General features: G+C 45.4%; 1 protein-coding gene across 3 annotated transcripts in view; it reads left to right on the top strand.

Moving 5' to 3' along the window:
- Nucleotides 1-109: 109 nt before the first annotated feature.
- Nucleotides 110-22,935, top strand: part of OLFML1 (olfactomedin like 1) — a 42,932-nt gene continuing 20,106 nt past the window's right edge. The window contains exons 1-3 of one of the 3 annotated variants that reach the window (XR_008703045.1): nt 114-339; nt 7,225-7,323; nt 7,554-7,890. Coding sequence is in view for 2 of the 3 variants with exons in the window: in XM_055548775.1 (XP_055404750.1) it covers nt 13,538-13,666; nt 16,410-16,698 (418 nt within the window). In the remaining variant the exon portion in view is untranslated. Of the gene's footprint in view, nt 340-7,224; nt 7,324-7,553; nt 7,891-13,173; nt 13,667-16,409; nt 16,699-22,935 lie in introns of those variants that run through there. The other 2 variants (XM_055548777.1, XM_055548775.1) reach the window with 2 other exon arrangements.

Genomic DNA, 22,935 nt, shown 5'->3' with positions numbered 1-22,935 from the left:
CTCAGCTGGTGACGTCATCTCCCGGCCAGCACGTCTTCTCCAGCTGCAGCCACTTCTCTCACACCACCTGAAATCACTCATCTCATTCCATCCTGGAGCCCATTAATTAGTTCCTGCCCCCCAGCTCTCCACCCTCCATTCCCAAACATCCCCAAGCTAAGCAGACATCGGCAAGACTTCAGAGGCTTTTGGCTGAAATGAAGTTACCAGGCCTGTAGGAACAGAGACTCCAAATAGGCCACCTGAGCCTGACCAGCCACAGCTGCCTTGTACAGCATTTGACTGGTGCCAGTTGGGACACTGTCCTCCAGGGAGACTCAGTTCAGAGGCAACTGGCAGGTGGGTTTCCAAAGCCAAACCAGAGTGATCACTATCCAGGGACTCTGGTGCATGTGGTATTTATTTCATAGAGCAGAGTGAGGGGAAGAGGCCCCAGAACTGAGAAGTCTGTGCTCTGAGTGGACTCAGGCCAGGAATGAGGAGGGCAGAGGGTAGGAAGAGGTGAGTGAGATCAAGGGAGCATCTTGGAATTTCTCCCTCCCATCAGACTGTGAAGTTAATGATAAATGAAGAGGTTGGTGACACAGCAGAGGGTGTGTGGGCGAGAGGGTAACATAGGTGTTTAGACATAGCACAAGCATTTACATATGACTGTCTTGTTTGTTACCTTCTTGGGGATTCTTCCGGACTTCCTATTTCTTTACACAAATATCTAAAGAGTTTGAAATGATTCCCCAAATATCTCATTATCCACTAGAAAAATACCAACCTGCTTCAATAATCTCTTACCCCCCAATTCTCAGAACACTCTTCTTACTGTCTAATTTAAGTCCCTTCTGCAATATGTCTGTTCCTTTTTATTACATCCTGAAATGGCAGTTAGTTTCTGTGGCCACTTCCTATGGCTTCATTTCCACCTCCTTCCTTTTCACATAATCCAAAGATTTGAAAAGATGAGAAAAGCAAATTAACATGAAAATTAATACGTGGAGGGGAAATCACAGAACTTAAAGAAAGGAAGAGGCTGTTTCAAGTCACCCAAGCGCATCATATTAACATACAAGGAGAAGACTCTTGAGAGTCCCTTGGACTGCAAGGAGATCCTACCAGTCCATCCTAAAGGAAATCAGTCCTGAATATTCATTGGAAGGACTGATGCTAAAGCTGAAACTCGAATACTTTGACCATCTGATGCGAAGAACTGACTCATTGGAAAAGACCCTGATGCTGGGAAAGATTGAAGACAGTCAGAGAAGGGGATGACAGAGCATGAGGTGGTTGGATGGCATCACTGACTCAATGGAGATGAGTTTGAGTAAACTCCGGGAGTTGGTGATGGACAGGGAAGCCTGGCATGCTAGAGTCCATGGGGTCGCAAAGAGTCAGACACAACTGAGTGACTGAACTGAAACCCACATCATCGGGCTTACCTGGTGGCCCAGCGGTAAAGAATCTGCCTGCAATGCAGGAGCCACAGGAGATGGGGATTCGATCCCTGGGTCAGGAAAATCCCCTGGAGTAGGAAATGGCAACCCCCTCCAGTATTCTTGCTTGGAAAATTCCATGGGCAGAGGAGCCTGGCAGGCTACAGTCTGTGGGGCCAAGAAGAGTCAGACACGACTGAGCGACTGAGCCACCAACCCCCATCTTCACAACTGGATTCTTTTATATTGCTAAGTGGGTGGGTGGGTTAGTGAGTGTGGGTATGTGTGAGTGCTAATAAATTATAAGCTCCTTGAGGGCAAGGTCATGTCCTCTTATTTTCATAGCACATTGGCTTCAATAAAAGGGATTGGCTTCATGCAGCCATCCCTTAGCATGCTTATTATAAACTATGCTTAACATTCTTTTTCCTGGAGGAAGAAGTGGCAACCCACTCCAGTATTCTTGCCTGGAAAATTCCATGGACAGAGGAGTCTGGCGGGCTACAGTCCATAGAGTCACAAAGAGTAGGACACAACTGAGTGCCCACACATGCATGCACTGTCCTTTTTTGGCACTAAAACCAGCCTCTTAAGGATTCTAGCTCTGGTTTTCTTGTATACTGAAAGGCACTAACCCTGATATTTTTTGACAATATGGTATTTCAGTCGCCCTTTTCATTCAGTCCCCCCCTCCATCCCAAGTTGTCTGCATTTTCAAGGTTTGACCAGTGTCCTCCAATCATGGAGGCTAGAGGATTCAGATTTATCTTTTGCTGTCTTTCTGAGGGTGAAACAGAGGTAGAAAGGAAGATGGTTTCCTTCTTGAAATGTAGAAGACCCTCTGGAGTTTTATGCTCCCTATTCAGGGAATCCTTTACAGCCCAGTGAGTGAGTGATAGTCGCTCAGTCATGTCCAACTCTTTGCGACCCCATGGACTATAGCCTATAGCCTGCCAGGCTCCTCTCTCCATGGAATTTTCCAGGCTAGAATACTGGAATGGGTTGCCATTTAGCCTAAGAGGAAACAGAACAAACTTCAGACCCTGAAAAGTCCTTCCTGACCTTCTCTGCCTGTCAAAACTGGCCGAGTTTCCTTGGGGCAACTTGGGGCAAAGATTGGTGAGCAGTGCAGATGGTACTGGGGCAGCACTTGGAAGACAGTGAGAGAGAACAGAGTGAGATTCCCAAGTTAGCCTATCTGAGCAGGTCCCAAAGGACTCTACTGGGGTCACTCAGTAGGGTCCCCCTTACCCACTATTAAGGCATGAACCTGGAGTAAAGATACTAGACACCAAAGTCTAGAAAGGTCCTAAGATTGAAATCAGAATAACGAGCCCTAATCCAATTCTAGATTCTATTACAACGCAGAGCCAGAAGGAGTGACTGAAACAGATCATGAGCCCAGGAGACGGGGAGATGCAGAGAAGCTAAGTAGTACAATTAGGAGGTAGCCTCAAATATTTTGTGAAGCCTGAGTTTAAATAATCCCAGACTATTTCACATGCCTTGAAGGTTGTGTTTAGTTGCTAAGTTGTGTCTGACTCTTTGAGACCCCATGTTCTGCTAGGCTCCTCTGTCCTCCACTATCTCCAGGAATTTGCTCAAATTCATGTTCATTGAGTTGGTGATGCTATCTAACCATGTTATCCTCTGCCATCTTCTTCTCTTTTTGCCTTCAAACTTTCCCAGCAATCTTTCCAATGAATTGGCTCTTTACATCAGGTGGTCAAAGTATTTGAGGGTACCAGCATGATAATGAGCCAGTTTTTTCCTAAAAGGATTGCGTGAATCAGAGAAGGAAAGGGAAAAAGATAAAATATAAAAAGCAGATCCTAGAACTAAAAATCCCAGTTGTCCTTATCCAGTAAGTACCAAAGCAAATGCCTCAACATACCTTAATCTCTGAGAGACCCCTGTACACAGTATGATAGCTAATCTTCATAATGTCATCTTATGTTGTTAAGAAAATAATAATTGGCTTTTAAAGAAAATAACGAATGGCTGTAAATATTTGAAAGATAGTTGGAAAGATTTCCATGAAAATATTTAAGGTTCAAAATATTTTTACATTTTCCAAGGAAATAAAAAATTTGTGCTTTCTGAAAATTGGCTTATGAAGAATATCTCATTCCCCAGCAAGGATAGAGAAATGAGGCTTTGTGTCCTTAGCAATGCATGGCTTGTAAAACTGACACGACTAGGGCTCAGTCTTTGTAGGCTTGTGGGCTGTGTTGAACCACAGTGAAATGGGCTCACATCTGTCCAGCTTTCTGGGGGGTAGAAGGCCCTGAGCCCTTCAAAATAAAATAAGATTTTAAGTCAGTGCTAAAATCCATGAAGTGGGTGTGGGTGTCTGTAATGGAGCTGACGTTTGTACATCATCCGTGTGAATTTCCACGTGTCTTTCAGAGAGCCTGCTAAGTGGCATGTCCTGGCTGCCAGATGGGAGTGAGCATGGTTTAGATAAGGGACCAGTTCTGGAGGCAGTTCTGAGCCCAGCTCAAGAGGAAAGGTGCCTTTCTTTCTTTCAGGAGTTAGTCTAAGCAGGGTTGTATGTCTGCACAAGGTTCTAAGGGCTGAGTGGGAGACCTATGGCAAACACAAGCAGAGTAGCAGAAATCAGATCCCAAAGAGGCATGCTCAAGCCCGAGAGGTGTCTTGCTGGCCAGAGCTACTCTTAAATGGCTATCTGCACTACCTCTACCAGAAGGGTACCTCACTCACCCCCCTCCTTGGCCTACTTTCTACTTCAGCTATAGATCCTCGTTCAGGGGTAACTTACTTGCAAAGCCTTCCCTGAGCCTGAGGAATTTATTAGGGAGGAATAGGCAGACAGCCAGGGCTTCAAAACAGCAGAATTACATAATGAGGTTTGCAGACTGTCTCCATCACCCTGTCTGCTGTCTGATTGTTAGACTAGAGGGGTCTGCATGGAGGCTGTTGGAAACAATGCAGAATCTGGCCATCAGCCTGACTCCTCCCTCTTCTTACCCCTCATTTGGTCAGGAACCAAGTTCTGCTGATTCTATATTCTAATATTTCTCAAAGACTTCTGCAGTTCTTTGATGTTCTTTACAATGCATGTTATCTCCCCCATACCACCAATTCTCCAGCATCAGCCGGGTATCCTCCAATTCAATTCTGATACCATCTACCTGGGGGTAGGGTCAAGTCCCATAGGTTCAGGCCTCAGTCCCACAGGACTGTCCCACTTCAGATGCCAGTCACAAGTCCAGGTTGTCACGTCACCTGTGCTTCTGACCATCTGGCTATCAATCAGTGGTTCCCACAATCACCTTCTTGAGTTTGCTTAATTTTCTGGAGCAGCTTACAGAACTCAGAGAAACATTTTGCTAGATGACGTGTGTTTTATAAAAGGATGTAACTCAGGAGCAGTCAGATGGAAGCGGTGCAGAGTGCAAGGCGTGGGGAAAGGACGTGGCCCTTCCCTGCTCGCTGGATCAGCCTCTCCTGAATCTCCACATGTTCACCAGCTGGGAAGCTCTCTGAACTCTTTCTCCTTTTTTGATTTTCTGGAGGCCACTTTACAGAGACATGGTTGATTAAATCATTGGCCATTGGCTGTTGTTTTTCAGTGGCTCAGTGTGTGTGACTCTTCGTGACCCCATGGACTGCAGCACCCCAGGCTTCCCTGTCCTTCACCATCTCCCAGAGCTTGCTCAGACTTATGTCCATTGAGTTGGTGGTGCCATTGGTGACTAATGTCAACTTCCAGCCCCTCTTCCCTCTCCCAGATAAGGGGATGGAAGCGAGAGTTTCAACACTTTAATCACAAGACTGGCTCCACCAACAACCAGCCTCCATCCTTAGGTGATTTCCAAAGCCACCTCATACATAACAAAAGACACTTTCATGGCTCTCATTAAAAAAAAAAGAAAAGAAACCCTCCAAGGATTTTAGGATCTCTGAACCAGGAACAGTGATGGAGGACTGAATACATGTATTTCTTATCATCAATCACAATACCACAACATCCATTTGCCTCTCACTCCGCTGACACGACTTTCATTCTGGCCCTCATGAGCTCTCCATGAGCCACTGCAGCGTCCTCATCTCCCACCTTGAATTCAGTCTTGTTGCTTTAACGTAGCCAACAAAGGTCTGTCTAGTCAAGGCCATGGTTTTCCCAGTAGTCATGTATGGATGTGAGAGTTGGACTGTGAATAAGGCTGAGCACCGAAGAATTGATGCTTTTGAACTGTGGTGTTGGAGAAGACTCTTGAGAGTCCCTTGGACTGCAAGGAGATCCAACCAGTCCATTCTAAAGGAGATCGGTCCTGGGTGTTCTTTGGAAGGAATGATGCTAAAGCTGAAACTCCAGTACTTTGGCCACCTCATGTGAAGGGTTGACTCACTAGAAAAGACTCTGATGCTGGGAGGGATTGGGGGCAGGAGGAGAAGGGGACAACAGAGGATGAGATGGCTGGATGGCATCACTGACTTGATGGACATGAGTCTGAGTGAACTCCGGGAGTTGGTGAGGGACAGGGAGGCCTGGCGTGCTGCGATTCATGGGGTCGCAAAGAGTCGGACATGACTGAGCGACTGAACTGAACTGAACTGAGCCTCCAGAGAGGTCTCTCTGAAATACAGATCTATTTGTGTAACCCACTTCCTTGAAACTCTAATTCTCTCATTCTTCTTCCCATAGCATCTAAAATATCTGGTGTGTATGTCTTACAAACGTGGCAAAGTCTGGCCTCTGCTTATCCTCCTGAAGCGGGTGCTATGGCATGTTGCCCAAACCTACCCTCAGGGTAAGGACACTCATTCTCTGAGTTGTGTGAGTGTTGCCACTGACAGCTCACAGCTGAGTCCTTCTCCAGGCCTTGTCCTCAGCCAGAGGAAGCTGCTGCACTTGAGGCTGTCTATGCTCCCTTCCCAGGAACAGCCCTCACCACTGAGTGCTCAGTGTGGGCTACAAAGCCATTGGCCCCTGGCCTCCTTGCAGGACACATCTGAAGGACCCGTCTAGGGCCAGAACTCCTTGTGGGATTGGTTGGGGCCTGTGTTGCAGCTGCATTTCAGTTTAACTTCTCTCTTTGCCCACTCATGCTCCATTCATCCTCCCACAGGTATTGTTCTGGAGAATACAGCCCCAGAAATGTCTTGCATTTGTAGGGGAGCAAAATTTGCCACCCTAAAAGCTCTTTGGCATTTGGATTATTTCAAGTTAAAAGCAATCAAGGCCCAAGACTCAAGAAGAACCTTTGACCTTGCCCCTAATTACCTCAAAGAACGAACATAGAGGACCACTTCCCTTATCAATTTACTTATTGAGAGCGTCCTGCAGACCCCCACTGCAATCTCTCTCCTTTCTGTCCTCATATTGCTTCCTCTGCAACTCAGCGCATGCTCATTAATTTGCTGGGGCTGCTGTAACAAAGTACCACAAACTGGGGAGCTTAAAAAACAGGAAATTACTTCTCATAGTTCCAGGACCAGAAGTTCAGGTTCAAAGCGTCAAGAGGTTTGGTCTCCTCCAAGGAGTCTCTCCTTGGCTTGCAGGTGGCCTCCTTCTTACTGTGTCTTCACAGGGTGTTTCCCTTGGTGTCTCTTTTTAGGTTCAAGTTTCCTCTTTTTATTAGGACACTGTGAGATTAGATTAGGGTCCACCCCAGTGACCTCATCACCCTTTTAGAGGCTCTGTCTCCAAGCGCAGTCACATTCTCAGGCACTAATCAGCTAGGACTTTAACATCTGAAGGTCACAGGGCACACAGTTCAGCCCATGACACGCCTATGTTTCTTTTCCTCCTCCTTCCTCCCTGCCACCCCAGGAACAGCCGGCCCACATCTCCCCATCAGGGAACCCATGACCAAATGAACCTACCTCTCAAATTGCCGAGATTCAGACTTCAACATGCCCCTGGAAACAGGTAAATGAGGAGGCTATTCTGCCTGGGGTGGAGGTGAGGAGGTGGTAGGAAAACTAGAAGTCTTAAATTTCATAGAGAATGTTGGGGAAATTAGATGTGGCTCTTGTAGAGGATTAATGTGGGAGATGATAAGAGCTAAAGTAAGAGGGTATAGAGGAGCAGAATTTGCTCCCCCAAATTGTGTCACTTTGGCAAGAGGATTAATTTAGGCTGATTGTTTTGATTTTCAGGCTGCACCGCCCAAACTTAGTTCCTTGACTAGGGCTGGAACCCATGCCCCCAGCAGTAGAAGCGTGGAGTACTGACCACTGGACCACCACTGAAGTTCCACTTAATCTGATTGTTTTTAAGGTCCCAAAAGACTCAGAAAGACCATTTCAGCCTCAGTTCAGTCACTCAGTCATGTCCGACTCTTTGTGACCCCATGGACTGCAACATGCCAGGCCTCCCTGTCCATCACCAACTCCCAGAGTTTACTCAAAGTCATGTCCACTGAGTCGGTGATGCCATCCAACCATCTCATCCTCTGTCGTCCCCTTCTCCTCCCACCTTCAACCTTTCCCAGCATCAGGGTCTTTTCCAATGATTCAGTTCTTTGCATCAGGTAGCCAAAGTACTAGAGTTTCAGCATCAGTCCTTCCAGTGAATATTCTGGACTGATTTCCTTTAGGATGGACGGGTTGGATCTCCTTGCAGTCCAAGGGATTCACAAGAGTCTTTTCCAACACCGCAGTTCAAAAGCATCAATTCTTCAGCACTCAGCTTTCTTTGTAGTCCAACTCATGTCCATACATGACTACTGGAAAAACCATAGCTTTGACTAGATGGACCTTTGCTGGTAAAGTAATATCTGCTTTTTTATGGAGAAGGAAATGGCAACCCACTCCAGTACTCTTGCCTGGAGAATCCCTTGGACAGAGGAGCCTGATGGGCTATAGTCCATGGGGTCTCAGAGTCGGACACGACTGAGCGACTGACACACAAAATTGAGGAAATACTTGACGGCACAAGGGTACACTTTATCTACTCTCCCATCTCCTGCAGGAAGCAGAATGGGGCAGGCAGCACCTGGAAGGCAGGATGGCTCCCCAACCCCCATCCCTTCTGGAAGTCTTAGGGCCTCAGTGCCTGCAACAGCTGCCCTTGGGCAAATAAAAGACTAAGTTGTTTACTAGCAAAATAAATAAATAAAAAGTAATAGCTCTGCTTTTTAATACACTGTCTAGGCTGTTCATAACTTTTCTTCCAAGGAGCAAACGTGTTTTAATTTCATGGCTTCAGTCACCATCTACAGTGACTTTGGAGCCCAAAAAAATAAAGTCTGTCACAGTTTCCCCATCTATTTGCCATTAAGTGATGGGACCAGATGCCATGATCTTAGTTTTCTGAATGTTGAGTTTTAAGACAAATTTCTCACGCTCCTTTCACTTTCATCAAGAGGCTCCTTAGTTGTTCTTTGCTTTCTGCCATAAGGGTGGTGTCATCTGCATATCTGAGGTTATTAATATTTCTTCCAGCAGTCTTGATTCCAGCTTGTGCTTCATCCACCCCAGGGTTTCTCATGATGTACTCTGCATATAAGTTAAATAAGCAGGGTGACAATATACAGCCTTGACGTACTCCTTTTCCTGTTAGGAACCAGTCTGTTGTTTCACGTCCAGTTCTAACTGTTGCTTCTTGACCTGCAAACAGACTTCTCAAGAGGCAGGTCAGGTGGTCTGGTATTCCCATCTCTTTAAGACTTTTTCAGTTTGTTGTGGTCCACACAGTCAAAGGCTTTGGCATAGTCAATAAAGCAGAAATAGATGTTTTTCTGGAACTCTCTTGCTTTTTCAATGATCCAGTGGATGTTGGCACTTTGATCACTGGTTCCTCTGCCTTTTCTAAAATCAACTTGAATATCTCGAAGTTCACAGTTCACGTACTGTTGAAGCCTGGCTTAGAGAATTTTGAGCATTACTTTACTAGCGTGTGAGATGAGTGCAATTGTGCAGTAGTTTGAGTGTTCTATGGCATTGCCTTTCTTTGGGATTGGAATGAAAACTAACCTTTTCCGATCCTGTGGCCACTGCTGAGTTTTCCAAATTTGCTGGCATATTGAGTGCAGCACTTTCACAGCATAATCTTTTAGGATTTGAAATAGCTCAACTGGAATCCATCACCTCCACTAGCTTTGTTTGAGTGATGCTTCCTAACGCCCACTTGTCTTCACATTTCAGGATGTCTGACCCTAGGTGAGGGATCACACCATCGTGATTATCTGGGTCTTGAAGATCTTTTTTGTATAGTTCTTCTGTGTATTCTTGCCACCTTTTCTTAACATCTTCTGCTTCTGTTAGGTCCATACCATTTCTGTCCTTTATCGAGCCCATCTTTGCATGAAATGTTCCCTTGGTATCTCTAATTTTCTTGAAGAGATCTCTAGTCCTTCCCATTCTATTGTTTTCCTCTATTTCTTTGCATTGATCCCTGAGGAAGGCTTTCTTGTCTCTCCTTGTTTTTCTTTGGAACTCTCCCTTCAAATGGATATATCTTTCCTTTTCTCCTTTGCCTTTCCCTTCTCTTCTTTTCACAGCTATTTGTAAGGCCTCCTCAGACAACCATTTTGCCTTTTTGCATTTCATTTTCTTGGGGATGGTCTTGATCCCTGCCTTGTGTACAATGTCACGAACCTCCGTCCATAGTTCTTCAGGCACTCTATCAGATCTAATCCTTTGCATGTATTTGTCACTTCCACTGTATAATCAGAAGGGATTTGAGGGATTCCCTGGTGGCTCAGACGGTAAAGTGTCTGCCCACGATGCAGGAGACCCAGGTTTCAATTCCTTGGTCGGGAAGATCCCTTGGAGAAAGTAATGGCAATGCACTCCAGTACTTTTGCCTAGAAAATTCCATGGATGGAGGAGCCTTGTGGGCTACAGTCCATGGGGTCACAAAGAGTTGAAGACGACTGAGTGACTTCACTCACTCACATACCTGAATGGTCTAGTGGTTTTTCCTATTTTCTTCCATTTAAGTCTGAATTTTGCAGTAAGAAGTTCATCATCTGAGCCAGTCAGCTCCTGGTCTTGTTTTTGCTGACTGTATAGAGCTTCTCCATCTTTGGCTGCAAAGAATATAATCAGTCTGATTTTGCTATTGACCATCTGGTGATGTCCATGTGTAGAGTCTTCTCTTGTGTTGTAGGAAGAGAGTGTTTGCTATGACCAGTGCATTCTCTTGGCAAAACTATTAGCCTTTGCCCTGCTTCATTCTGTACTCCAAGGCCAAATTTGCCTGTTACTCCAGGTGTTTCTTGACTTCCTACTTTTGCATTCCAGTCCCCTATAGTGAGAAAGACATCTTTTTCAGGTGTTAGTTCTAGAAGGTCTTGTAGTCTTCATAGAACCATTCAACTTGAGCTTCTTCACATTACTGGTCGGGACATAGACTTGGATTACTGTGATATTGAAAGATCATTTGACTTGCCCTAATTGCCTAAAAGCATGTAGATAGAGGACCTCTTCCAGGAAGGGAGCTATGGCCATAGATAAGGAAGTATGAACTAGGTGTGTAGATAGGAAGCAATCTAGGAAAATTTGTTAAAATCCCTCTTTGTGGCCCAGTGTCTCTACAAAGCCCAGCAAACATTTGTTTACCAAACACTTGCTTGTTCATCTCTATGTATATTGCCTTCTCCCCTTTTGAAGTCCTAAATCACTACACAACCACTTTTGTCTTTAGCTGAAGATGGTATTTAAGGTAAGAGCTTCAGTAGTTTTGGTGAGTTACTCTGTTTTCCTGGGGTTTTCTCCCATATACACATATGTACATATATTTTTAAATTTTTTGTTTGATTTTCTCCTATTAATCTGTCTCATGTCAATTTAATTCTTAGAACCAGCCAGAAGAACCTAGAAGGATAGAGAAAAATTTCTTCCTCCCCACAAGGGGTTGGCTGAGGTCACATTTTCAAGCACTTTCCTTTTGGCATAAAAGCAGCCAATGTTTTATCTGAAGAGACATAGGTAACTAGAGACCACTCCACTCAGTCAAGCAGGAAACAATACAGTTTTACAAAAAGGTTGGAAGGTTGGAGGATGATTTTAAGGCAAAGAGCTATTGGGGGTGAGGGAACAGGAGTGGTGAATAGAAAAAAGAGAAGAGAGATTTCCTGTTCAGAGCCAAATGATGAATTCTAGCATCCCAAATGGGGTGCTGTTGAGTTGGCCTCTGCCTTCTCAAGAATATAAGTTCTCCTCCATACAGACTTCCCCGAGTCCACCAGCACCTCTCAGTAAAGTGCAGGGTGCAGGGAGTAGAGCTGCTGCTCCTGCTAAGTCGCTTCAGTCGTGTCCGACTCTGTGACCCCATAGACAGCAGCCCACCAGGCTACCCCATCCCTGGGATTCTCCAGGCAAGAACGCTGGAGTGGGTGGCCATTTCCTTCTCCAAATTGAGTGTCTATTTCATTGTAAAAATAATGTAACCATGCTATAGAAAACCAAGAAAAAGTGTACCCCAAGAAAATGCCGCCTCCTAAAAATCGTGTTTCATCTTCACTGGATCTTATCCATCTTAGTTCACTATCTCACAGTTAGGAATTGAGGCATTCATCAAGAAAATCAACCAGAGCACTGTTGACATAAAACTTTATTTTAAAAAGGCAAGCATGAGAGTTTTCCAAAAGAGCCTTCTTACTTGGGGAAGGAGGCTGAGCGGGCAGTATTTTTCATGAGAATTTAAGAGGAAGGGTGAGCAGAATATCACCTATTTCAGAGAATTTCTTTGCCTCTTGATGTCCACGGATAATTTGTTCTAGGACCAGCCCATTCCCCGTCCTGCATCCCAAAGACATCAAAATCCCACAGTACTCACATCCCCTTACATGACGTGACTTAGTACACTTACATCTGCAGACATAGGGGCCTGAACGTCGTCAAAGATAGTTCTTAGAAATAGGGATTGTCCTTAAGGATGAGGAACCGTTGTCTGCGATGATACCAAGAGGGTGAGGAGGGACAGTTAGGGGCTAAAGTCACTTGAAAGAGAGGTAGGGGAACAACTAATGGGAACAAGGACATGCAGGGGCCACGCTGGAAAATTCTTTTAGTGTCTCTTGCAGGGATCAAATACAAACCCAGGTCTCTGACTCCTGGTCAGAGTTCTTTTCACTTCTCATAGATGCCCCAACCTTCTCCACTTTGGTGATTGAGAAAGAACCATGAGTATCCTGGACCCAACCACAGAAGGAGAGGTTAAGATAAGTAGGCCTGAACAGAAAAGGCAAAAAATCTGAAGATTTTACCACTTTGTACTAAGAATGTGAGTTGAGTCCTTTGTATGGCTGGCTTGTTGCTTCTGGTGAAGGGAATTCTGTTACTGGAGAGTGAAAAAACTCAAGGACTTCCTCACTAAGGAGTTCAATTCCTGATGGTTTGGCTCTGAAAGTGCCCCTGTATCAGCAATTGTTTGGTTCTTAATGAAACTCTTCTGAGCTTGAGTTTCAGATCCCTCAGCTATCTCCCTGGGTGGCTAGGCGTGTGGCCCATTGGAGCTCTCTTCCCCAAGGGGCAATGGGGCCTGTGCCCTGCCTGCCCCAAGACGGAGGTGTAAGAGAGCTTTCTTTTTTTTTTCCCTTGCTGTGCCTTTAAGAGCTGCAAGAATGCAAAGAGAGTCTGGAGGCGGGGTGGGGTCTCCCATCAGGATTTCTGGGAAAAGGATCTCGGGAATTTTGGCCAGAAACTAAAATGAGAGTCCAGCTCTGAGAAGTTGGGGGTGGTGTGTATGGGGTCAGGGCTGTGATTGGACTGCAGAGTTCTCTAGGGAGGAGGAAAGCAAAAGTAAAAAGAAAAGAGCGGGGCAGAGGGGAGAAATCCTCCCGGCCCCCCTCCCCACCCCATGCACACTCACCCATGCCTGAAGAGGGGGCGGCCACTATCTGCAGAGGGTCCCCATGTGTCAAAGGTGATGGCAGCAGATGCTGGACCCAGGGAACTCTCTACCCCGAGTTGGCCTGCAAGGCCTCCGGGGACGGACTTGCCAACAGCTGGACTTGATCACCAGTTTGCAAAGTGAGATCACGCATCAGAGGGAGTAACTAGCAGACTTTGCTGTCTGGCTGTTTTTGGAGGATTTTCTCAGCAGCGGCTAGAAAGCAGGAGACCACCACCCGAACCCTTGAGTCTTCAAGAAGCAGCAGCAGAAGAGATTCCCGCCCTGGGTGTTTTGCAGGATGATGCTGGCTCTTAGGCGAGCTTGCATTTTCAGGGCTCTGGTCTTCATGGCCTTCCTGCCCCCACCGCAACGCGCCCAGGACCCAGCCATGGTGCACTATATCTATCAGCGCTTTCAAGTCTTGGAGGTAGGTGGCACCCATGCCCCTGACCCAGGGAACCTGCCTCCCAGAAGTCACTTTTTCTTACCCATGCTTCCCTCCCTACTGGGATGTGTTTTTCCAGATAGTGAATGATAAGACTGCTAAGGGTACACTGAATATTTTTCATTGTCTAGTGGTTTCTTGAGCAGGGCTTTCCTCTGTTGCCTGATCTGGCAGTTTCTCTCATCTGTAAAATGGGGCCATTAATAGAATTTACCTCTTACTAATATTCAGAAGATTTAATCAATTAATTCCTACTTAGAACCTTGCCTGGCATGGGGGTAAATGTCTAAAATGTTATTATTCAATTGCTCAGTTTTTAAAATGGGAAAATTAAACATTTTGGTCATGTTTTCTTCATGTTTTACTATATCAGGAGGACAGCACATTTTAGTTTTCTTTGTGTCTTTTAATGGTGAGACTTTAGGTCACTCTAAATAGTCATGATGTTGGCTTACTGAGAAGCTCGTGCTTCTTTTGCTGAACTGGATTTGGTTTTAGAAATGAGCAGGTTTCAGCAGTGTTAAACAGAGAGGAAGTTTCGGGGCCTTTTCCCCAAGCGTTGTAGCTGCCACTTCATTAAAATTTGCAAAACCCAACATTTTTGCAGCAGGGACAGACTCCCTGGGGCAAATGTAACCCTCTGTCCTAACCTTTAACACACCCTGGCATTGACATCAGCTATTTCTTATGTCCCGCCTTGCTTTTGTACAAGTTAAATTTTGATAAATTATTTCCCTTCTCTGAAAGACACGCTTATCTCTGGTATTTAGTTTCTACATTTCCTGAAAACTCTTTAAGTCCAAACTATTTGGTTGAAATAGAGCTAAGTGTTCTATTTCAGGGTAGAACACTTCCTCAGAGCAGGCTGCACTGGGTTTCTGAGGTCCTGTGAACCGAGGCCTGAGAGCCACAGATGGAATGTTCCCAGGCCAATGGCCTCTTGCCGCTGCCTCACTGGTTCTCTCCTCAGAGACCTTCCCGATCTCACTTTCTTACGTGTGCCTGAATTATGCTCAACTGTGGTCCCTCTTCATTTGCCGCAGCCCTGCCTTGGGGTTCAGTGCCAGTTTCATCCCTGCAAGCTTTCCACAAGACTTGAGTCTGCCTGCAGACAAGGGTATTGAGTACAGATGGATACGTTCATAGCTATGAAGGTGGACTGAAAAGAAGAGGGTGTGATTCATGTAGGTCTTCCCACCCTGACTGTGGTGACCTCAGGAGGAAGCCAAGTCCCAGGTGGCTCCACCGTTGGCCAGGCAAACACGTGCAAAGTGATGCGATCCCACATCCAGGGGTGTGTGGGCGGTGGGGGTGGGGTAAGAATAAAAGAGGATAGATTTAGGCAATTTCTCTCTCCTCTCTCTCTTTCCCTCTCATCCTCTCTGTTTCTGTCTCTGTCTCTCTCCCTCCCTCTCACACACCTTTCTCTTTCTCAATCTCTCTTTCATTCTTCACTGAACAGTCTTACATCCTGCTGTTCGAAGTATATATTTATACAGCTTTTGTGGAGAGCATTTTGGTAAACCACCAGATGGTCTTTAAGTATACATCCTGACCCAGAAACCCATCCCATTTCCTTCATTCACTTATTCCTTTTTTAAAAATATTTTTTTAAGCTATTTGTCTTTGGCTGCTCTGGATCTTTGTTGCTCTGCACGGCTTTTCTCTGGTTGGAGCTGGTGGGGGCCACTCTTCGTTGCCGAGCTCGGGCTTCTCGCTGTGGTGGCTTCTCTTGTTGAGCACAGGCTCACAGTGAGCCAGCCTCAATACTTGCCGCACGTGGGCCCAGTAGTTGCGGCTCCAGGGCTCTAGCGAGCAGGCTCAGTAGCTGTGGTACACAGGCGTAGTTGCTCCATGGCATGTGGAATCTTCCTGGACCAAGGATTGAACCTGTGTCCCCACAATGGCAGGCAGACTCCTAACCACTGAACCACCAGGGAAGACCCCTTAACTTATTCTTTTATTCAGTAAGTTCTTATTAAGTGTGACTATGTGCCAGGTGCTGGGGGTGGAGCTTACATCTGGAAATGTATCCTAAGAAAATAATCAGAGAAGTATAAATGTGTAAAGACAAAGATTTTCTTCACCCTTGTTTAAGTGGCAGATCATTGAAAACTATGTAAATGTCCATTATGTTTATGTGTATGTCAGTCGCCCAGTCACATCTGACTCTGCACCCCATGGACTGTAGCTCACCAGCCTCCTCCGTCCATGGGATCCTCCAGGCAAGAATACTAGAGTGGGTTACCATTTCCTTCTCTAGGGGATCTTCCCAACCCAGGGATCGAACCTGGGTCTCCCACATTGCAGGCAGATTCTTTACCATCTGAGCCACCAGGGAAGCCCAAATGTTCATTAGAAAGACTCTAATCAATTTAATGGAATTATGTTATTAAAATTATGGTATAAATATATATTAATTTGTATTGAAATATGTTCACAATATATCAGCAAATTAAAAATATGTTATAAAACAAACATGTAGCAAAATCACATTAACATATGTTTATACGTGTATGACTAAATGTATAGGAAAACCTAAAGATTTGGACACTAAAGTGTCAATAGTTCTTTGAGTTAAGGAATTATGGGTGATTTTTTTTAATTTCACCCCCTTTTAGCTGTTTGTATTTTAAAAGTCTGTTTCTATGAATAAGAGTTATTGACATTACTTGGGCAATTTAAATAACTGGAAATAATTTGAGAATTTATTTTCTGACTGAAGCAAGGACTGCAGAAATGTACCCAAGCAACAAGAGCATACATTCAAGATTTCCAAGAGTTCTCGAAAAACATATCCGTTATGTTGGGACGATGTCACACCTACACAAGTGAGTACAAGAGCGCAGTCCACAACCTGGTGCTGAGAGTGGAGCGCGCCCAGCGGGAGATCGACTACCTGGAGTACCTGCGGGAAACTGACACATGTGTAGAGTCAGAGGACAAGGTGCCGGCAGAAAAGCTAGTCCAAGAGGCTGAGGAAGACCAAAGGATCCGGATGCTACTAAATGCAAGTAAGAGAGCTACATCTTTACCACCCCTTCTGGGAACTTTCAGAACACAGACCTCACACAGGGAGGGAGACCGACCAAGTAAGAACTGGGTGTGTGCTCTTGTGGGCACGTGCTGGGAGAGAAATCTTATCAAGGAACAGGTACCCAAAGGAAAATGTATTCTCAGAAAGTGGCTTTCCCTTTTCTAGAGAGTTCCTAAAACCTCCATAGAAGATCAGGGTGATGGTGTCAGAAGTCAACCCAGGAAGGGCTTAGTTTGGTAGAGGTGTGTGGTCCCATCCTTCCATGGAGAGTGGCAGGTTGGTGGATTCTCTCAGTGCCCTGGGAGTAGGGAGAGTGTGCCAAGAAGCAATATAAAATTGGAAATGGCAACAGCCAATCCTCAGGGCCAAGGACTACTGTGAATTATTATTGTTTGTGCTGTTGGGATGGTGATATATTCAAGATATTTGTCTCCAATCTTAGGATCCATCAGAATCACTTCCAGGCCATTAAGAATAAGGATTAGGAGCTCAAATGAAAATAACAAGTATCAAGCAACAAAATCATAAATGAGAAGGAAAATTTCCTGTGCACGAGTCCATCTCATTAAAAAACAATGAGGGAGACAAGTCCATGCCTCAGAGGCTGTATTCTGAGATGGTTTCATTGCAAATAAAAAAACTTTATGCGCTAACTATGCCTGCCCCAAATATGAGAAAATTCCATCAGGTAAACAAGATATAAGCAGCTGAAAGCCGTCTTTAGGCCAAGCGTTGCATGTATCTTTTCCATGTAATCCTTGTAAAAGCTCCTTTGGTCATTTATAAGAAATGTCTTCCCAAATGAGGTGACTTCTGATCTGAGTTTTGAACATAGTAGTTAGAGAGGATGAGCAGACGCCACATCAAGCGAGACTGGCAACAGATCAAAAGCAAGTAGCACTTACACACACAGGTCTACAGGGATGGCTGAGTGGAGGCTGTGTGGGGCAGGAGAGTGCCGGGGAGCAAGGCTGAAGGGTCAGTAGCACCCAGATAGTGAAAGACCTTGCTTGCCAAGTTCAGAGGGTTGAACTTGACTAAAGAAACTACTGAGAACCATTGAACAATGTTTGAGGGATGTTTAAGATTTTCTTTTCTTTTTTAAAAAATTTTATTATTGGAGTACAATTGCTTTACAATGTTATCTTAGTTTCTACTGCACAACATGAGAGAATCAGCTATATGTTCAGTTCAGTTCAGTCACTCAGTCGTGTCCGACTCTTTGTGACCCCATGGACTGCAGCACGCCAGGCCTTCCTGTCCATCACCAACTCCCGGAGTTTACTCAGACTCATGTCCATTGAGTCGGTGATGCCATCCAACCATCTCATCCTCTGTCATCCCCTTCTCCTCCCAACTTCAATCGTTCCCAGCATCACGGTCTTTTCAAAGGAGTCAATTCTGTGCATCAGGTGGCCAAAGTATTAGACCTTCAGCTTCAGCATCAGTCCTTCCAAAGAATATTCAGGACTGATTTCCTTTAGGATGGACTGGTTGGATCTCCTTGCAGTCCAGGGACTCTCAAGAGTCTTCTCCAACACCACAGTTCAAAAGCATCAATTCTTCGGTGCTCAGCTTTCTTTATAATCCAACTCTCACATCCATACATGACTACTGGAGAAACTATAGCCTTGACTAGATGGACCTTTGTTGGCAAAGTAACGTCTCTGCTTTTTATATGCTGTCTAGGTTGGTCATGACTTTCCTTCCAAGGAGGAAGCATATTTTAATTTCATGGCTGCAGTCACCATCTGCAGTGATTTTGGAGCCCCCCAAATAACAAAGTCTGTCACTGTTTCCCCATCTATTTGCCATGAAGTGATAGGACCAGATGCCATGATCTTAGTTTTCTGAATGTTGAGTTTTAAGACAACTTTTTCCCCTCTCCTCTTTCACTTTCATGAAGAGGCTCTTTAGTTCTTCTTGGCTTTCTTCCATAAGGATGGTGTCATCTGCATATCTGAAGTTATTGGTATTTCTTCCAGCAATCTTGATTCCAGCTGTGTTTCATCCAACCTAGTGTTTCTCATGATGTATTCTGCATAAAAGTTAAATAAGCAGGGTGACAATATACAGCCTTGATGTACTCTTTTCCCAACTTGGAACCAGTCTGTTGTTCCATGTCCAGTTCTGTTGATTCCTGACCTGCACACAAATTTCTCAAGAGGCAGGTCAGGTGGTCTGGTATTCCCATCTCTCTAAGAATTTTCCACACATTGTTGTGGTCCACACAGTCAAAGGCTTTGGCAGAGTCAATAAAGCAGAAGTAGGTGTTTTTCTGGAACTCTTGCTTTTTCAGTAATCCAGCAGATGTTGGCAATTTGCTCTCTGGTTCCTCTGCCATTTCTAAAACAGCTTGAACATCTGGAAGTTCATGGTTCACGTACTGTTGAAGCCTGGCTTAGAGAATTTTGAGCATTACTTTACTAGAGTGTGAAATGACTGCAATTGTGCAGTAGTTTGAGCATTCCTTGGCATTTCCTTTCTTTGGGATTGGAATGAAAACTGACCTTTTCCGGTCCTGTGGCCACTGCTGAGTTTTCCAAATTTGCTGGCATATTGAGTGCAGCACTTTCACAGCATCATCTTCCAGGATTTGAAATAGCTCAACTGGAATTCCATCCCCTCCACTAGCTTTGTTCCTAGTAATGCTTCCTTCCTAAGGCCCACTTGACTTCACATTCCAGGATGTCTGGCTCTAGGTGAGTGGTCATACCATCATGATTATCTGGGTCATGAAGACCTTTTTTGTAGTTCTTCTGTGTATTTTTGCCACCTCTTCTTAATATCTTCTGCTTCTGTTATGTCCATACTGTTTCTGTCCTATATGTATGTGTATATATATGTGTATATACACATATGTATGTGTGTGTGTGTGTGTGTGGGTGTGTGGGTGTATACCCTCCCTCTTAAGCCTCCCTCCACTATTGAGCAATTTTAAGCAGAGCCCTGAGAGGTAGGAACAGGGCAAGACTAAAGAGAGGACACTAATCAGGGAAATGCTGCAGTAAATGGGCAAGAAGTGATCGTCTCTGCATGAAGTGTCAGTGGGGTGGAGAAGGACAGATGGATTCGAGAGTCATTGAAAGTCGGCATAGGCATGGCTTTGTGACTGATAACTGAATGTGAAAAATAAGTGAGAAGGGTAAGTCCAAGATGCTTCCTAGGTTTGGCACTTAGGCCATTGGCTGGTTGGTCTGAAATATGTTGAGATAGGAAACCCAGGAGACATTTTGGAGCACTTACTACTTCACTCTTTTGGGGTTTTTTTCCTGGAGCACTTTTTACTCTGAGGTCTTCTAGTTCATTTATTTGCTTGCTCTTCATTTTATGCCTCCCCATCTCATATAAGAGCCTGGATCCTGTGTTTCACGTTCAGTGCTGAGTCCCAGCGCCTAGAATAGTGTCGATGTTCCATAAATATTTGTCAGTGAGTAACTAAGTGAACAAATGAATGAATGGGCAGAGGGATTGTTGGCATGGGCAGAGGAGTTATTAGGTTTTGATAGATAAAAGAACATCTTATCTGTGAGTCAGAAGACAGAGAAGAGAGTGCCTTATCTACAAGAAGAAGCACTTGGTCAATCTGGTCAAGGGAGTGGTCCTTTTCAGCCTTGTCTTGAGATGAACCTCCTCCTTCTAAGAGGAAGCATGCGTGCATGCTAAGTCACTTCATTCATGTCCACCTCTGTTACTCTGTGGACTATAGTCCTCCAGGCTCCTCTGTCCATGGGATTCTCCAGGCAAGAATACTGGAGTGGGTTGCCATTTCCTCCTCCAGGGGATCTTCCCAGCTCAGGGATCAAATCTGCATCTCTTAAATCTCCTGCATTGGCAGACAGGTTCTTTACCTCTAGCACCATCTGGGAATACTCTGAGAGGGAACAGCTGAGGGAAAACATGGGTCTAGGGATTAGGCAAAAGGGTAAGGATAAGCCAGTGAAAAATGAACAGCTCCCTAAAAAGCTGACCAGGAGGGAAGAGTGGCTGCTAATGTAGCCTGAGCTAGAATGTGCCTGAACTTTCATGCCGAGGATCAGGGAGGACCCCAAGCCTGAACCGTGGTGCTGGACTGGATCCCTGAGACACTCTAAACCCCTCAGGCCTTGAGGTGGCCCCTTTCTACTCCACCTAGAGCTCAACAGAGGTCCTGAGTCTGGACTTTCTGTTTTTACAGCCCTCGTCCTCTGCCTCATCCCTCACACCCTGGATGCCTTAAAATATTCCCTCTCCCAGCTCCACGGGGAGTGAAAACTCTTTCAACGTTTTCCGAATTGCTGCCCGTTGCCTTGGGAGCCCTCTTTTGATGATCTGTTGGTTTATGATTCAATAAGCACTTTTTGCCCCCTGCTCTTGGGTGGGCCCTGTGCTCAAAGCAGGGACAAAAGAGCGAGCAGAAACACACCTGTATCCTGCGCTGGCCTTCTCACCGCTTCTCTTGCCGCTGTCTTACCTCCTGCTGCCGTCCGCTGTTACGTGCATCTTCCCACAACACGCATAGATGCTCTCACTCCTCGGTGTAGACGGTTTTTGTTGTTTGTCATCAATTATCAACAGCAACAAAAAACCCACTCACATGTCAACATTTTAGATGGGGAAGGCCCATCACAGAGTGGCCTGAGCTAATGCCCCTCTTCTTCCCCCATAACTCACCCAATGCAGTGGCAATTTTTGTACACATATATATATATAGGGTAGCCATTCCCTTCTCCAGGGGATTTCCTTGACCCAGGGATTGAACCTGGGTCTCCTGTAGTGCTGGCAGATTCTTTACTGTCTGAGCCCCCAGGGAAGCCCTGGTGGGAAAGCCATTCTAATATATATATAATAATTATATATATATATTATATATAATATATTATATAATTTTTCTGCTCACCCTTTATGACTCAAAATTGCTGTGGATTCTCCATGAACATTTCTGGGGCCCCCACCAGACGGGTTGGCCCCTAGTGCTCCCAGAGCACCTCATTCAGTCTTCTGAGGCAGCACTAACACTCAGCTACACACATCTGTGTGTATTTGACACCTCAAGCAGAATGTGAACATACCTGACATCTTCATTCCTGTACTCACAGATCCAGGGTCAGGACCTGCCGAGGAGAAGTCTGTAAAAATTGTCTGTAGAAGAGATGCCGATAGCGGCACCCCTCAGAGCTTGGTTTAGGGAAAGATGTAAACAATCCCAACCATGTGGTTAGTGGGCTTCCCTGGTGGCTCGGAAGGTAAAGAGTCTGCCTGTAGTGTGGGAGACCCGGGTTCGATCCCTGGGTTGGGAAGATCCCCTGGAGAAGGAAATGGCAACCCACTCCAGTACTCTTGCCTGGAAAATTCCATGGACCGAGGCGCCTGGTGGGCCCCAGTCCGTGGGGTCGCTCTGACCTATTGTTTGCAGAGGTTCTGTGCCCAGGGATGGACTTTGGGGTGCCAGTGTATTCCCCTTCCATGTACTGTTTGTGTTTTACATATTGTCCCCTCCTCCATTGCTTGGCCCGTTTCTCTTAGTAGCTTTGCCTATGTTCGTTATGCTAATACTGTGTAACAAATTACCACTTTAGCAGCTTAAAATAGTATACATTTATTGGCTTAGAGTTTCTGTGGATTCAGGAGTCCAGGTACAGCTTATCTGGACATTTCGTTCAACAGTCTCTCGAGGGTACAGTCAAGGTGTTACCTGGGCTACATTCTCACCTTGAGCTCAGGTTCCTCTTCCAAGCTCATTGATGTTGACAGAATTCACCTTCCTGTGGTTGTAGGATGGAGGCCCTCAGCTTCGAGAAGCCACGCCTCTCCACAGGCAGCCCACAATGTGGTTGTTGCTCCTTCAAGGCCGGGAAGAGAGCGCTTCTCTTTGGGAAGAGCTCAGTCCCTGTTTTTTATCTGATTTAGGTCAAGCCCACCTATAATCATCTTCCTTTTGATTAACTCAAAGTCCACTGATTCGGGACCTTTAATATTTTGGGGCTGCACTGAGTCTTCATTGTGGCACTTGGGCTTTTTCTCCAGTTGCAGCGCATAGGCTTCTGATGTGGAACATGGGCTCTAGAGCATGTGGGCTCAGGAGTTGCAGTGCCTGGGCTCTGCAGTTTGTGGCACACAGGTTCTCTAGTTGCAGCGTGCAGGCATGGTTGCCCTGAGACATGTGGGATTTTAGTTCTCTGACCAGGAATCAAATCCACATCCCCTGCAATGAAAGGCAGATTCTTAACCACAG

The sequence above is a fragment of the Bubalus kerabau genome, chromosome 15 (assembly GCF_029407905.1).
Source record: "Bubalus kerabau isolate K-KA32 ecotype Philippines breed swamp buffalo chromosome 15, PCC_UOA_SB_1v2, whole genome shotgun sequence".
NCBI lineage: Eukaryota > Metazoa > Chordata > Mammalia > Artiodactyla > Bovidae > Bubalus > Bubalus kerabau.
Note: the sequence above shows the minus strand (reverse complement) of the source record. Positions and strands in the feature narration are given on the sequence as shown.